The 15,407-nt window shown below is 43.4% G+C and overlaps 1 protein-coding gene across 1 annotated transcript in view; it reads left to right on the top strand.

The window, feature by feature from the left end:
• SCN4A (sodium voltage-gated channel alpha subunit 4) overlaps positions 1–15,407 on the top strand; it is a 64,246-nt gene that overhangs the window by 45,025 nt on the left and 3,814 nt on the right. Inside the window, exons 19-25 of the mRNA XM_027872891.1 lie at positions 2,549–2,722; positions 3,631–3,753; positions 9,798–10,076; positions 11,944–11,997; positions 12,332–12,469; positions 12,915–13,019; positions 13,694–13,964. Of these exons, the coding sequence (XP_027728692.1) occupies positions 2,549–2,722; positions 3,631–3,753; positions 9,798–10,076; positions 11,944–11,997; positions 12,332–12,469; positions 12,915–13,019; positions 13,694–13,964 (1,144 nt within the window). The remainder of the gene's footprint in view (positions 1–2,548; positions 2,723–3,630; positions 3,754–9,797; positions 10,077–11,943; positions 11,998–12,331; positions 12,470–12,914; positions 13,020–13,693; positions 13,965–15,407) is intronic.

Here is a 15,407-nt window from a genome sequence, read left to right as displayed (position 1 = left end):
TATAGCACAATAGTATTCCATCACATTCATATACCACAACTTGCTCAGCCATTCCCCAGTTGATGGGCATCCTCTCAATTTCCAATTCTTTGCCACCACAAAAAGAGCTGCTATGAATATTTTTGTACATGTAGGTACTTTTCCCATTTGTATGATCTCTTTGGGATATAGCCCTAGAAGTGCTATTGCTGGGTCAAAGAGTATGCAAATTTTTATAGCCCTTTGGGCATAGTTCCAAATTGCTCTCCAAAATGGTTGGATCATTTCACAACTCCACCAACAATGCATTAGTGTTCCAATTTTCCCATATCTTCTCCAACATTTATTATTTTCCTGTTTTGTCATGTTGGCCATTCTGATAGGTGTGATGTGGTACCTCAGAGTTGTTTTGATTTGCATTTCTCTAATCAATAGTGATTTAGAGCATTTTTTTCATATGATTACAGATGACTTTAATTTCTTCATCTGAGAACTTGTCTGTTCATATCCTTTGACCATTTTTCAATTGGGAAATGGCTTGTATTCTTATAAATTTGACTTAATTCTCTATTTATTTTAGAAATGAGGCCCTTATCAGAGAGACTGGTTATAAAAATTCTTTCCCAGTTTCCTACCTTCCTTCTAATCTTAGTTGCATTGGCTTTGTTTGTGCAAAAACTTTTCAATTTAATGTAATCAAAATTATCCATTTGCTTTTCATAATGTTCTCTATCTCCTGTCTGGTCATGAATTCTTCAGTTCTCCACAGATCTGACAGGTTGACTATTCCTTGCTCTCCCAGTTTGCTTATAGTATCCGCCTTTATATCTAAATCGTGTACCCATTTTGATTTTATTTTGGTATATGGTGTGAGATTTTGGTCCATGCCTAGTTTCTGCCATACTCTTTCCTAGTTTTCCTAGCAGTTTTTTTCAAAGAGTGGGTTCTTATCCCAGAAGCTGGGGTCTTTGGGTTTATCAAATAATAGATTACTATAGTCATTGACTACTGTGTCTTGCATATTTAACCTATTCCGCTGATCCACCACTCTATTTCTTAGCCACTACCAAGCAGTTTTGGTGATTGCTGCTTTATAATACAATTTAAGATCTGGAATGGCTAGGCAACCTTCTCCTGCATTTCTTTTCATTAGTTCTCTTGATATTCTGGACCTTTTGTTCTTCCAAATGAATCTTGATATAATTTTTTCTAACTTTATAAAATAATTTTTTGGTAGTTTGATTGGTATGGCACTGAATAAGTAAATTAGCTTAGGTAGAATTGTCATTTTTATTATATTAACTTGGCCTATATAGGGTTTATTTTTTTAAAAAGCAATAGATTGGCCTCCCTTATTTTACTTGATGCAGGTTGATGATGCTTTATCTACAATTTCTGACTGTTGGGGATGATATGAGCTGGGAAAGAGGGTGTTTCCTAGGCCAGTTGGGGAAGCCAGATTAGGATTCAACGTATCATTTAGATGCCACCTGCTGTACTAGGACATTTTTAATCTCCCTAGTTGTTAGTGATTTCTACCTCTTGAATTATTTGTTATTGCTTTTTATTTATCTATATGAATATTATAAATGCTCCTCTTTTCCATCCCTCTCAGAAAATGTTAGCTTCAAGGATAGATAACATTTCATTCTTGTTTTTATATCTCCATGGACTAGAACTGGACATCCTATAGAATGGGTGCTTAGCAAATGTTTGATGAATTGAATTAAAAGTGAACATCAGCTTTTTTTTTATGTATTACTCAATCTTGCTGAATTTTCTTCTATTAAAAAAAGTCTTTATCATAAGGGATAGCTATCTCAGAGAGGGAGAGAAAGATATGGGAAAAATCCAAGTGAAATAAAAGCAAAAGATATCAATAAAAATCTTTTTTAAAAAAAGCATTACTGTCCATAATCCTCAAAGAAGATAATTATTGAGATTTGATTGGATTGGACATAGATGAATAACAAGGTTTGTTGTTTTTTTTAAGTCCCTTAGGGGAATTTTCTTATCTCTTGCAGGGTAGATAGATATCTTAAAAATACTGCTAGGATCATACACCTTAGTAACTCTCCCTCTGCTGGTCCATAACCCTGTCCATGATATCTCCACTGAGGGCTGAATAATTCTACCTATCCCATTCTGCAGTTAACTGGTCAGATTCTAGCTGGGTACTGTTTTCTGGGGACTGGTGATATCATTTATGGGTAGAGCTAGCAGCTAGGTGGAGCAGTGGATAAAGTTCTGGGCCTGGAGTCAGGAAGACTCATCTTCCTGAGTTCAAATCTAGACTCAGACACTTACTAGCTGTGCAAGTTACTGTACTTGTTTGCCTCAGTTTCCTCATCTGTAAAACAAGCTGGAGAAGGAAATGGCAAACCACTCCAGTGTCTTTGCCAAGAAAACCCCATATGGGGTCATGAAGAGTTAGACATGACTAAAAATCAACTAAATGAGACCCGAGACCAACTCCTTCTTCCATCTCTCCCAAGGTTGCTGCTAGGTGCACATCTCTCCATCCTCCCATCCCTCCAAGTGTGTTCATGGCTCTCTGTCCCTCTTCTAGGCATTTGAAGACATCTACATTGAGCAACGGAAGGTGATCCGGACGATCCTAGAGTACGCGGACAAGGTCTTCTCCTATGTATTCGTCTTAGAGATGCTGCTCAAGTGGGTGGCTTATGGCTTTAAGGTGTATTTCACCAATGCCTGGTGCTGGCTTGACTTCCTCATTGTAGATGTGAGTCACCATGCTGGGGGCCAATGACACTGGGCTCCCTTCAAAGGTGGGGTGGGAGGGCAGTAGGAATGTCTGAGGGCCCAGGATCCCAACCAGGTCTGTTCTTTTCAGTTTATGGATGCAACAAGCTTTTATTAAGTGCCTACTGTATATCAGGCAAGACAAAAATGAACACAGTTCCTGTCCTCAAAGAGCTTGCATTCTAATGGAATATTTAGCCTAGCCTTAAAAGCAAGGGGATGCCAGAGCCTGGTATATACCCAAGGGATAGGTAGAAAGATCCCAAAGAAACTCAAGCTGGACAAAGAAGAGATTGGATGGGCTTTGGGTGGAAGAAATGGAAAAGGAGGTAGAAATATAGGCAACTTATAATACAAATATCTCTTATTTGTATAGCCCTTTATCCTTTTCAAAGCCTTTTAACCTATGTTGCTTCATCTGATCCTCAGAATGTTTCTATCAAGTAGGTAGGGTGATTATTTTTACCCCCAGTTTATGGATTAAGAAATCGAGGCTTAAAAAGACCAAATGATTCATCCAAGGTTATACAACAAGCAAAAATCAGAGATGCGGAATACTTTCCATGTACTATTTACTCTGTACTATGCTGCTTCCCTAAGCACTTGCTCACTTCTATTCTCCAGGAGGCAGGACTCAGGGGTTGGACAAGTCTTTTTCTGACCCTGAAGAGCCATGAGGTGTGGGAGAAATGACACATTGAAATTATGTCCTCAGGAAGAATGTATCTATTAAGGGTCAGTTCTCTCTTGGCTTAGGAGAGATGAATGCAGTAGATAATGTACCTTGGGGGCCAGGGGGCTATAGCCCCTACCCTATCCCTGTCCCATGTACCCCTTGCTACTGAGTGTCCTCCTTGCTAATCCCTCCTCTTTGACTTTTCTCACCAGGTCTCCATCATCAGCCTGGTGGCCAATTGGTTGGGCTATTCTGAACTTGGGCCCATCAAGTCACTCCGAACACTTCGGGCACTCAGGCCACTCCGGGCCCTGTCCAGATTTGAAGGCATGAGGGTAGGTGCTCTAGGAACTTGGGACTGGGTGAGAGGAGAATCAGAGAGAGGAACTTGAAGCAGAGGGAAGAGAGGGAAAGCCTCCAAGAAGACAAGTAATGAGTGAACTTGTTTTCAATGGTCAATAATCTACTTGCTCTTCTCCTGCCCAAGAGATGGACCTTCTAACTAAGCAAGGGAAAGCCAGAGAGAAGTCAGGGAGCCATATGTCCATAGCCTATACTGCTAGTGACCCAGCCTCACTCAGAGCCAAACGCTGACATACCTAGAAGCTTTTCACACCAACGGCAGACTCAGGCCAGGTTTTGCTGAGTGGTCCAGATTAAGCTGCAGTTGGCCAGGATGGGGGAGGGGGAGGGAAAGGGAAGGGAGTTGGATAGGCATGGAAAATAACAGGATGTGGTTTGGAATAGTAACACATAGTACCTAACTAAAAGGAAATATTTTCAGTTTGGGTAACATCTACCCCTAATTCACAACTTGGTTTGTCCCAGGAAGCATCATTCAATCTTGGTTCTCCTAGGATAGGAGAATAAGTGAAATAATTTTGGGGGCTCACATTCCTGCCCCATTCCTGAGCCCTATCCCTACAAGGAAATGGCTTCTTAGTTAAGTCCCTTTAGGAAAACCTTCTCTCCACCATTAGCCCTCATTACTTCTCTCTGTCCCTGAGATCATGGAGAAGGAGGTAAAAAGTCTGATTTCACAAATCAAATTAACAGTCCTTTCTTGAGAGACCAAGTGCCCAAAGAGTCACAGGATTTTTTGAGCTGGAAGGGACCCTAGGGATGATCTGATCCAACTCATTTTATAGAGGAAGAAATTAAGACCCAGAGGGTTGTCATTCATGACTTGCCCCAGGTCGAACAGAGGGTAGGAAGTAAAGCTGGGCCAGGATTCAAACCCATGTCTTCTCTGTCTTCTGACTTGAAATCAAATGCTCCCCAATAACCTTGCATTAAGCACCTTGGATCATAGAGAATTGGAATGGACCTTAGAGTTCAATTAGTACAACCCCTTCATTTTACAGATAAGGAAACTGAGGCCTGGGGAAGTTAAACTGTTTGCCCAAGGTCACACGGCTAGTAAATGGCAGGATTTGAACTCTTCCAAACTGTAAGATCAGCACTCTATCCATGACATCATGGAGTGGAGAATAAGACATTGAAAAGAACAGAAGACACAGCTACTGCCCAGTAAGAGGTAGTAGCCTAGTTGTAGAGAGACACTGTAGGGTAGGTAGGTGGTATAGGGGATAGAGTGCTGGAACTGGAGTCAGGAAGGCCTGAGTTCAAATCTGGCATCAGACACTTACTAGCTGTGTGACCCTGGCCAAGTCACTTAACCCCATTTGCCTCAATTTCCTTATCTGTAAAATGAGATAAAGAAGGAAATGGCAAACCACTCTAGTATCTTTGCCAACAAAACCTCAAATGGGGTCATGGAGAGTCAGCCATGATGAACAACAACAACAGATATGGAATGTAGGAGGCGTGACTATAAGGAAATGAGACTAGTTTTCTTATGGGGCCCCTACCCCCACAAAACATGATGCAATGGAGGACATTAAGACTTATGCATGGATGACAAAGTGTTTAGAACTAGGGGAAATGTAACTAGACAATATTTTGTGTAAAAAAAATACCTGGGGGTTTTAGTGGACTGCAAGCTCAATGTTAGTCAATAGTTTGGCATGGCTACCAAAAAAAAAAAGTTAATGTAATCCTGGGCTGCATTGAAAATGTTTAGTATCCAGAACAAGGGAGAAGGATGGTTCCCATGCATTTTTTATCTGGAAAATTTTGTTCAATTCTGGGGTCCACATTTTAGGAAGGATGTTGACAAAAGTAGGAGTGTGTCCAGAAAGGCTGACCAAGATGGTGAAGGCACTGGAAAGCACACCACCCATGATTGAAGGAGCTGGAAATAGAGGGTGAGGGGTGAGGGTGGAGGCACGGATAATTAGGCAGAGAGGGGAATACAACTGAAAATCTGAAGGAATGTCATAGAGAAGAAAGATTCTGTTTGGCTCCAGAGGGTAGAACTGGGAACGATTGGCCGGAAGTCTTAGAGAGAGAGTCTGACTCCATGTGAGAAAAAAAAAATTCCTGACAATTAGAGCTGTCTACAACTGGGATGGGCTCCCTTGACATCTGATAAGTTGCCAGGCTCTAGAGGTCTTCGAGGAGAGAGGCTGGAGGCCTTTGGGCCAGGGCTACTGCTGAGAGGACCCCTGCTCTAGCAGGAATCGGAACAGGTGAATTCTGAGGTTCTTTCCCACTCAGGTCCTGTAATTCTGTGAATGCACATTTTGTTCAAGAGTGGAGGGGTCCAGAAGAAATGAGTGAGTTAACTTAGTGGAATTCTCTGGGGAAGGCTGATTGGGCAACCATGAAAACAAAGACTCAAGTATAGAAAGGAAGCCACCAGGCCCTGCTAAATCTGAAGCAACCTGGCATGTGAGGTAGAGAACCTTAGTTCATGCTTAGAGGCAGCTGGTGGCACAGTAGATAGAGCACTGGGCCTGGAGTCAGGAAGACCTAAGTTCAAATCTGGCCTTAGACACTTACTCTCTGTGTGACCTTGGGCGAGTTACTTGACTTCTGTTTACCTCAGTTTCCGCAACTGTAAAATGAGGATAATAATAACATCTACCTCTCAGGGTTGTTGTGAAGATCAAATATGATAATATTTGTTGAAAAGCACTTACCACAGTGCCTGGCACATAGTATGCACTGTATAAATGCTTATTTGTTGTTCCAGCTATGTCTGACTCTTTGTGACCCCATTTGGGGTTTTCTCAAAGATACTGGAGTGGTTTGCCCTTTTCTTCTTCAGATCATTTTTACAGAAGAAGAACTGAGGCAAACAGTGACTTGCACAGGGTCACACAGCTAGTAAGTATCTGAGACCAGATTTGAACTCACTAAAATGAGTCTTCCTGACCCCAGGTCTAGCACTCTATCCCACTGTACCACCTAGCTACCCCCATAAGTGCTTATGCCCTTCCCCTAATTCTGCTTGGTTAGCATACTCTAAACTTTACTTACCTAGAATCTCTGAGGTGAGACCAATCTAAATTTGTGAATTTTGATAGATTTTTAAACAGAGATGCTGTTTTATAACCTCCAAAACACTATGGTCTGTCTAGGTAGCACAATAGATAGAGTGGTGAACCTGGAGTCAGTAAGACCTGAGTTTGAATCCTACCTCAAACACTTACTAGCTTGTGTAACCCTAAGCAATTCTCTTAACCTTTCTGGGCCACAGCTTCCTTAAGTATAAAATGAGATGATAATAGCACCTACCTCCCAGGGCCATTGCCAGGATCAAATGAGGTAACATCTGTACAGTGCTTCACAAACCTTAAAAGCTATTATTATCATCATAGCCTTTTAAGGTTTGCAAATTGCTTTAAATATCATCTTATTTGATCCTCACAAAAAAAAAAAAACCTATGTGCTATTATTATCCCCTTTTTACATATGAGGAAACTGAGACCCAGAAAAGTCAAATAACTAGGGTTTGAATGGGGGACCTCTGACTTCAAATGCAGTGTCTTTCCCCTATCCAATACCACCTCCCCTCTGCTTTCCTCCAGCAGATAAGGAACCACTCCAGGGTTTTAGGGACTTGGGGTCCTGAGCTAGGATAGAAGGGCCAGTTGGCCTCCAACCTGGAACCTTGCTTTCCTCTCCTCTCCTCTCCTCTCCTCTATTAGGTTCTGGTGAACAAACAGCTTTGGGTAACAGGCTGAGTTTCCACTGAGCCCATAAGCAATCAGCAGCCACCTCAAGTCTCCGTGTGGGGAAGTGACTGATGGAAATAAAGTTTGAGAAAGCTAATAATAGCTCACCCTTATATATCTTGCTTAGTTACAGAGCGCTCAATATATGGCATTTCATTTGATCTTCACACATAAAAATAGCGTGACAAATATTGGTATCCACGTTTCATAGATGAGCAAGACAAGTCCAGAGAAGTTAGATGCTTCATCCTTTGGCAAACAGATAGAGTCAGATGGACCTAGGATTGGAACCCAGGCCTTCTGACTCTCACTGCAACGCTCTTTTTACCACCTCATGCAACGTCTGTGATAAACCGCAGGTCTGAAAAAAGGCTTCTAAGCAAATTAATAGAGTAAACAATGTTTGTTGTTGTTCGGTCGGGTCTGACTCTTTGTGAGCCCATGTGGGGTTTTCTTGGCAGAGATACTGGAGTGGTTTGCCATTTCCTTCTCCAGTTCATTTTACAGATGAGGAAACTGAGGCAAATAGGGTGAAGTGACTTGCCCAGGGTCACATAGCTATTAAGTGTGTCTGAGGTCAGATTTGAACTCAGGTCTTCCCGATTCTGGGCGTGGCACTTTATTCACTGCATCACCTAGCTGCCCAAACAATGTCTGGGGGATGTTTAATCAATTGTTTTAAGCGTCTCCCTGTATACAAACAGTATGCTTATTACAATTGTTCTTATCCCTTCATGAAAACACTTCAGCCTAGTTTCTACTTGGCAGTCCATTGTTGGCCCTTAGCATTTATATAGCACTTTAAGGTTTGCAAAGCACTTCATGAATATCTCATTTGATCCTCACAACCACCCTTGGAGGTAGGTATTATTATTATCCCCATTTTGCTCTTCAGGAAACTGAGGCAGAGAATAGTTAAGTGATTTGCCCAGGGTCATATAGCTAGTGTCTGAGTCAGGATTTGAACTCAAGTCTTCCTGTCCCCAGATCCAGTTCCCTAATCCACTGTATCACCTGATTAGTTAATATGGACTACAGTATTAGAGGTTAATATGACAGCAACTCTGTTTGAGGGTGGCACAAAGGATAGAACACTGGGCCTAGAGTCAGGCAAACCTGAGTTCAAATCTGGCCTCAAACATTTACTAGCTGTGTGACTCTGGGCAAGTCACTTCATCCTGTTTGCCTCAGTTTCCTCATTTGTAAAATAAACAGGAGAAGGAAAAGGCAAACCACTCCAATATCTTTGCCAAGAAAATCCCAAATGGGGTCACAAAGTGTCAGATACAACTGAAACGACTGAACAGCGACAATAAACTCTGTTTAAAAAAAATCTACCAGAATTCACGAATTCAGACTGGCCTCTGCTCTGGTACTCTGAGTAAGTGAGGCTAGATTATGCTAACCAGGCAAAATTAACTGCAACTCCTTCATGGGAAGACAAGGAAGGTTTCCTACCACACATGCCAGCCTGCTTCAGATTCAGCAAAGCCTGGTGGCTTCCCTTCTATGCTTGAGGCTGTTTTCATAGTTGCCCAGTCAGCCAGGGGGGTGGGAGGAAGGGGAGAAAAAGTAATCATGTGTGGCTGAGGCCTCAAGTTTCCTATTTAGGGGGAGGGGAGCCAGGCTGGAGTGTTTGTCCCTTGCCCAGTGACCTGTGGCAGAGATACCTCCAGTGAAAACCCCCTTCCCCTCAACCCAGGCAGCCGTATTGCTAACCGAGCAGAGAACTCCACACGGATCTTACAGAAAGGTCCTTCCCCTGACCACAGATGGGTACCAGGACCCTTCCCAATAGCTCTCCATTCTCTAATCCCTTGCTTTCACTTCCCAACCCAATCTTCTACTCCCAGACACAAGGCTTTTTCCAGGCAAAATCTTATCCGTTGTCCCTTCTCCATTCTCTACCAATCCCTACCTCTGAACTTTTGATGGTGGCTGTGCTACAAACTTAGGATAGCTTCCTCACTTCTCTCCTTTTTTCCCGGTTCTGTTGAGTGCTCCAGGAAGTCTTTCCTTCTTAACTCCATCCATTTCCACTCCTTTCTTTACTTTTTTTGTGTGTATATGTGTCCTAACCCCGCTATCAGGCTGGAAGTTCCCAGATGATGGTGGCTGTTTCACCCTACTCTACTTTCACCCAACGACTTATGAACCTGTAAGCGCAGAGTCAGCTCCTTCCTCCATTGGGCTATGGCTCAGGGTCCTGGCATGCTAGGTAGGGTGAACAGGGGAAGATGTCTGGGTCCCAGTCTGTGACACCTCCTCCCACAACCTGCCTGTCCCCCTGTTTCCAGGTGGTGGTGAACGCCCTTCTGGGCGCCATCCCCTCTATCATGAATGTATTGCTCGTCTGCCTGATCTTCTGGCTCATCTTCAGCATCATGGGGGTCAACCTGTTTGCAGGGAAGTATTACCGATGCATCAACACCACCACCTCAGAGATTTTTGACATCTCTGTTGTCAACAACATGTCAGACTGCTTCAAACTGATGGATACCGGGGAGGTCCGATGGGTCAATGTCAAGGTCAACTTTGACAATGTGGGCCTTGGCTACCTCTCACTTCTGCAGGTGGTAAGTGGAGCCCGCTGCGTGGCAGCTCTAGGCCTCCAGGCTGTCAACTCTACCCCATTCATCTCACCTGGGCTTGTCCCCAGTTCTTTCTCATGATTTTCTCATTCACATTTGTTGAAAACCTACCTACTCTGCAGGAAGTATTGAGCACTGGGGCTTAGTGGACCGAGTTTTAGACTTGAAGTCAAAAAGATCTGGGTTCAAAACTTACCTTTGATATTTCTTTGCTCCGATACTTAGTACAGTGCCTTAACAAGTGCTTGTTGAGTGAGTAACTGAGTGACCCTAGATAAGTCACTTAGCCCCTGCTTACCCTCAATTTCCCCATCTGTAAAATGTGAATAATAATGATACCTACCTAAGAGAGGTGATGTGAAAATCAAACTAGATAAAACATGAAAAATGTTTTATGAACCTCAAAGATTTGTAAAGAAATAAATAAAATTTGGCTATTATTAATTATTATCATTATTATTATTATTATTATTATTATTATTATTATTATTATTTCACCTCTCTGGGTGTCAACCGTATGGGAAATGGGTGAGTAGCACCTACCTCACAAGACTGTTGGGAGGCTCAAGTGAAATAATATATTCAAAATGCTTTGCATATTTTAAAGAGTAATGGAAAGTGTCCGATTTTGTTAGAGCACCTTGCTAGGGACCTCAGTTCAATCCCTCCAGACTGCTTTAGAATTATTGAGAGAGAGGGAGAGAGAGGCAGGCAGTCACCCCCCTCGAGCTGTCGTTTTCATCTCTTCTTGGTTTTGTCCCTGTTTCTATAGCTACAGTTGCTCCCTGATCTTTCTGTCAGCTGGGGTGGGGCTCTCATAACAACCTCCACAATAATAATAATAATAATAGCAATTTGCATCTGCATAATATTAACTCAAATGTATCTAGCCTTTAAGTTGATTAGTTTATAGAACATTTTCACAAACATTTTCTCATTTAATCCTCCCAACAACTCCAAGAGGTAGGTAATGGACTCAGGTTTTCACAGCACTTTGATGTCTACAAAGCATTTGCCTCACAAGCACCTGTGGGTTAGGCAGTGCAAATATTATTTTTTATTCTGATTTTTCAGGTGAGGAAACAGGGGTTGAGAGTTTAATTGACTTGCCAAAGGTCATCCAGCTAGTTAATGTCTAGTTACAGGTCCAGGATCTTGATTCCTTCCTCGTCTAGCATTCTTTCCACTATGAAGGTGAAACCTCATCACCCACCACCCACCACCCACCCAACACCCACACACACACACACACACACACACACATAAAGTATGGGAGGTCCTGGATGCTGGTGCTTTAAGACGCCACAGAAAAGGGTCTGGAATATTGATTATTATGCCCTGAGGTCATGAACTGGGGAGGTTCTCAGCCTAGCCCTACTTGCAAAACTTGGTGACTTCCTGCATGCTGGGAAAGCTCCTGACTCTCATTCTCCTTACTAGTCATTTCCCTCATAGATTTGGAGCTAGGATGGCACTTAGAGGTTATTGAGGAGTCAAAACCCCTTACTTTGTAGATAAGGAAACTAAGGTCCAGAGGTCATGACTTGTCCTGGAGTCATACAGCTACCAGGATTTAAAGTCAGGATTTGAACCCAGATCGTCCTCATTCCAAGTCCAGCATTCTGTTATATCATCCACCCTCACCCTGGGTCTTGGGACAGTCATCCCAGCCCTGCTGATGTCCCTGCTGTTGGGAAGGCAGAACATGAGAACCAGCTTTGTGCTTTGTGGTGGGTGGGAGCTGATTTACAAAAACTGGAAGTACAGGTGGGTTGATGAGTCTTCCAGTAAGTAGATGGACTCTCCTTCTCCCATCAAAATGCTTCTGACTTTCTCCTTCAACTTTATCCAGGCTACTTTCAAGGGCTGGATGGATATCATGTATGCAGCTGTAGATTCCCGAGAGGTCAGTGAAACTGGAACGCACAAGCACACCTCCCAAATCCTTGGTTTGACAGGTTGGATGCAGGAAAAGGAAGATGAGTGACTCCCCCTGATCTCCCAGCCCTCCATGGAGCTCTGAACTGTAACGTGATGTCCTTTTCCTACGCTGTTCCATCCCTAGCACTGCCAGAGGCACAGCCCCATCTCCTCTACTCTCTTCCTCTGGAAGAGAGACCCTCCCTTCCGCGGTGGGATTCCATTCCATGATGGGGTTGTGGGGGTGGGGAGAGGAGCTGGTAGCTCCGTCTCTCTCACTGGGGAGCTAGTGCTCATTCACCCCCATTTTGACTCAAAAGGTTGAAGAACAACCCCAGTATGAGGTGAATATCTATATGTACATCTACTTTGTCCTCTTCATCATCTTTGGCGCATTCTTCACCCTCAATCTCTTCATTGGAGTCATCATTGACAACTTCAACCAGCAAAAAAAGAAGATGAGTATCATACCCAGGCCAACCACATCCTTTCTTTCTATTCTTTTCCCTCTTCCTCTTTGCCCTCTTCCCTACTTGCTCTCCCTTTACCTCTATTTCTTCTGCATTCCCTTCCAGTTCTTCCCCCCTCCCCACGGCCCCATCTCCTCAGCTTGCCAATTCCCACAATCTTCTCATTACTTGTGCAAGCCCTTCCTTCCATCCCCCCTTAATCCCTTAGCCCCTTAGAATCATAGAATGACACAATGACAGAGGTCTTAACCTTCCAGCTGGCTTGACTTTCAGTTGCCTTATTGGGCCAGGGGTCCCCACAAACACCCATAGCTTTAGTGGTTCTCAGAGTCATTATGCAGATGGAACTAATCGCTTGGTGTTGTGAGGATACTGAGAGGTTGAGGGGATGAGCAGGGGCTCTCTCATCTAAATGGGCTCATTCCCACTATACTTTGGAGGAAAGGACATCTTCATGACAGAGGAACAGAAAAAATACTATAATGCCATGAAAAAACTGGGTTCCAAGAAGCCGCAGAAGCCAATTCCTCGACCTCAGGTATACTCTCTATGGGAGGGTGGGGGGGGGTGAAAGTGTGGGAGAATGAAGTGCCTCATCCCCGTGAAAGCCCAGAACGTTCCCTCAACCTGCTCTTCCACTTCCAATAATTATCTTTTGATTTGCCACTCTCAGTGAATCTGAGTTTAAATAATTTCATAAGTATTTTTGTTTATATTTCTCTATACTGGCTTTCCTTGCTCCCCCATCTCAGCACCCGTCCCTTACCCACTGGACAAAGTCCCTCTTGAGGGATATGGGAATGTTAGTCCTGCATCCCAAGTGGGCAATGCCTTGGGTATGAACCAAGCAAAGGGAGATATCCCAGGCTGAGAGAGTTGTCAGCGAATGGATCCCCTAAAATAAGAGATGCTCCCCCAGAAAAGGCCCTTGCCCTGAAGGATCCCACGAAGGATTCCCTGATAGGGGTGGATTCCAGAGGGGCTTCTCGCTGGAGAGAACAGTCAGGCTTGGCATTGAGTCAGTCCCAACTCATTCTATCCCCATCCCCCACTCCTCACGGTATCTGAGGGCTCCTCCCAGGTGACCTGATGCACCTTCTTTCTCTCTTTTCTGTCTGTTGTGTCCTGTGCTATTTGCCTCTCTGTGTGTCATATGGCCGTCCATGTCCTTCCTGAACCCTCCCATGTCCCATCTCCCATTTTGTGCTAAAGAACAAGATTCAGGGCATGGTGTATGACTTTGTGACCAAGCAAGCATTTGACATCACGATCATGTTCTTGATCTGTCTCAACATGGTCACCATGATGGTAGAGACAGATGACCAGAGCCAGCTCAAGATTGACATCCTTTACAACATCAACATGGTCTTCATCATCATCTTCACAGGCGAGTGCGTGCTCAAGATGCTAGCGCTGCGTCAATACTACTTCACTGTTGGCTGGAACATCTTTGACTTCGTGGTGGTGATCCTCTCCATTGTGGGTGAGCCCCTGCTCAATGGTCACCAGGTGCCCCTTGCTATATATACACATACTTGAGTCTTCCCTACCACACACAGACATGTGCACACATAAATCTGCCCCCGCCAATAAAGAGACACACCTCAAGAAACTCAAGCATGCTGATGAACCCACATAGGCATACTCTAGGGAAATATTGTATTGTATTATTGTATATTAGGAGCAGTTAGGTGATGCAGTGGATAGATTCAGGAAGACCTGAGTTCAGATCTAGCCTCAGGCACTAGCTGTGTGACCCTGGGCAAGAGGGGTCATGAAGAGTCAGACACAATTGAAAAAAGACTGAACAATAACAACAAAGTCCCTGCCACCTCTAAATCTGTGATCCTATCATCTCTGATTCTATTATTTGGTCCATGTCCTTCCATCAGTGCTCTATACACATATACATGTACACTCAACGATACACACATGTTCTAACAGAAATATAAATAGGCATGTGTGAACATGCTGACCACCATATATATGAATGTACCCTTGCATATAAGCAGGCATACCCATACATCTGCAAACCTCGATGTGCATACACATACACACATGCATAAACAGGCACACATGCTCCTGTAAAGCACAGAAATGTGTACACATACGCTCTCTTACACACAAACCCCAAAACCTAGATCCTATAAGAAGCTACATCTCTCCCCAAACCATGGTTCAGCCTCAAAAGGATGAAGGCAAAGTAGTGAGTCATTTTCCCCACTCTCTTTGACTTCTGGGAAAAGCCTGGCTATTCAGAGGATCTCCTGGCAAAGCCCAGCAACAGCAAATTAGGAGACATTTCCAATATCAGGGACACCCCCAAGGGACAGAACCAGGAGCATTGATAAAAATTACAAATAGGCAAATTTAAACTTAATGTCAGGAAAAACTTCCTAACAATTAGCTATCTAAGTATAAAGCGTTGTTTCAAGACAGGGTTCCTCCTCATTTGAGTTCTTTCTCCAGAGGCTGAATGATTATTTGTCATGTATATTTTAAGAGGAATTCTTATTCAAGTGCAAGTTGGACTAGATGGTGTCTAGGGTCCCTTCCAAGTGTCAAATTCTATGATTCTATAACCCCTTGGTCATTCCTAGGAAGCCAGGCCATTAAGCTAAAAAGCTGGGGCTTCAGAACTGCCTCTGTAGAAAAGAAAAAAAAAAGAAAAAGAAAAAACAGGTTCTCCTCAAAACATGCATGTTCCATTGTCCCTAAGAGCAAGTAAGGTAACTAAACCTTACTTCTTCCTTGCCTCTTCTTAGGATATATCTGCTTTATAGATATCCTCACCTTCCCCATAGAGAGACAATTCCTAATCAATCTCTCTCTCTCTCTCTGTGTCTCTCTCTTCTGTTGCTTCTCTCTCTTCTTGTTTCTCTCTCTCCTTTTGCTCCTCTCTCTTCTCTTTCTTCTCTCTCTCTTT

Source organism: Vombatus ursinus, unplaced genomic scaffold (assembly GCF_900497805.2).
Source record: "Vombatus ursinus unplaced genomic scaffold, bare-nosed wombat genome assembly UNPS02014801.1, whole genome shotgun sequence".
NCBI classification, from domain to species: Eukaryota; Metazoa; Chordata; class Mammalia; order Diprotodontia; family Vombatidae; genus Vombatus; species Vombatus ursinus.
Note: the sequence above shows the minus strand (reverse complement) of the source record. Positions and strands in the feature narration are given on the sequence as shown.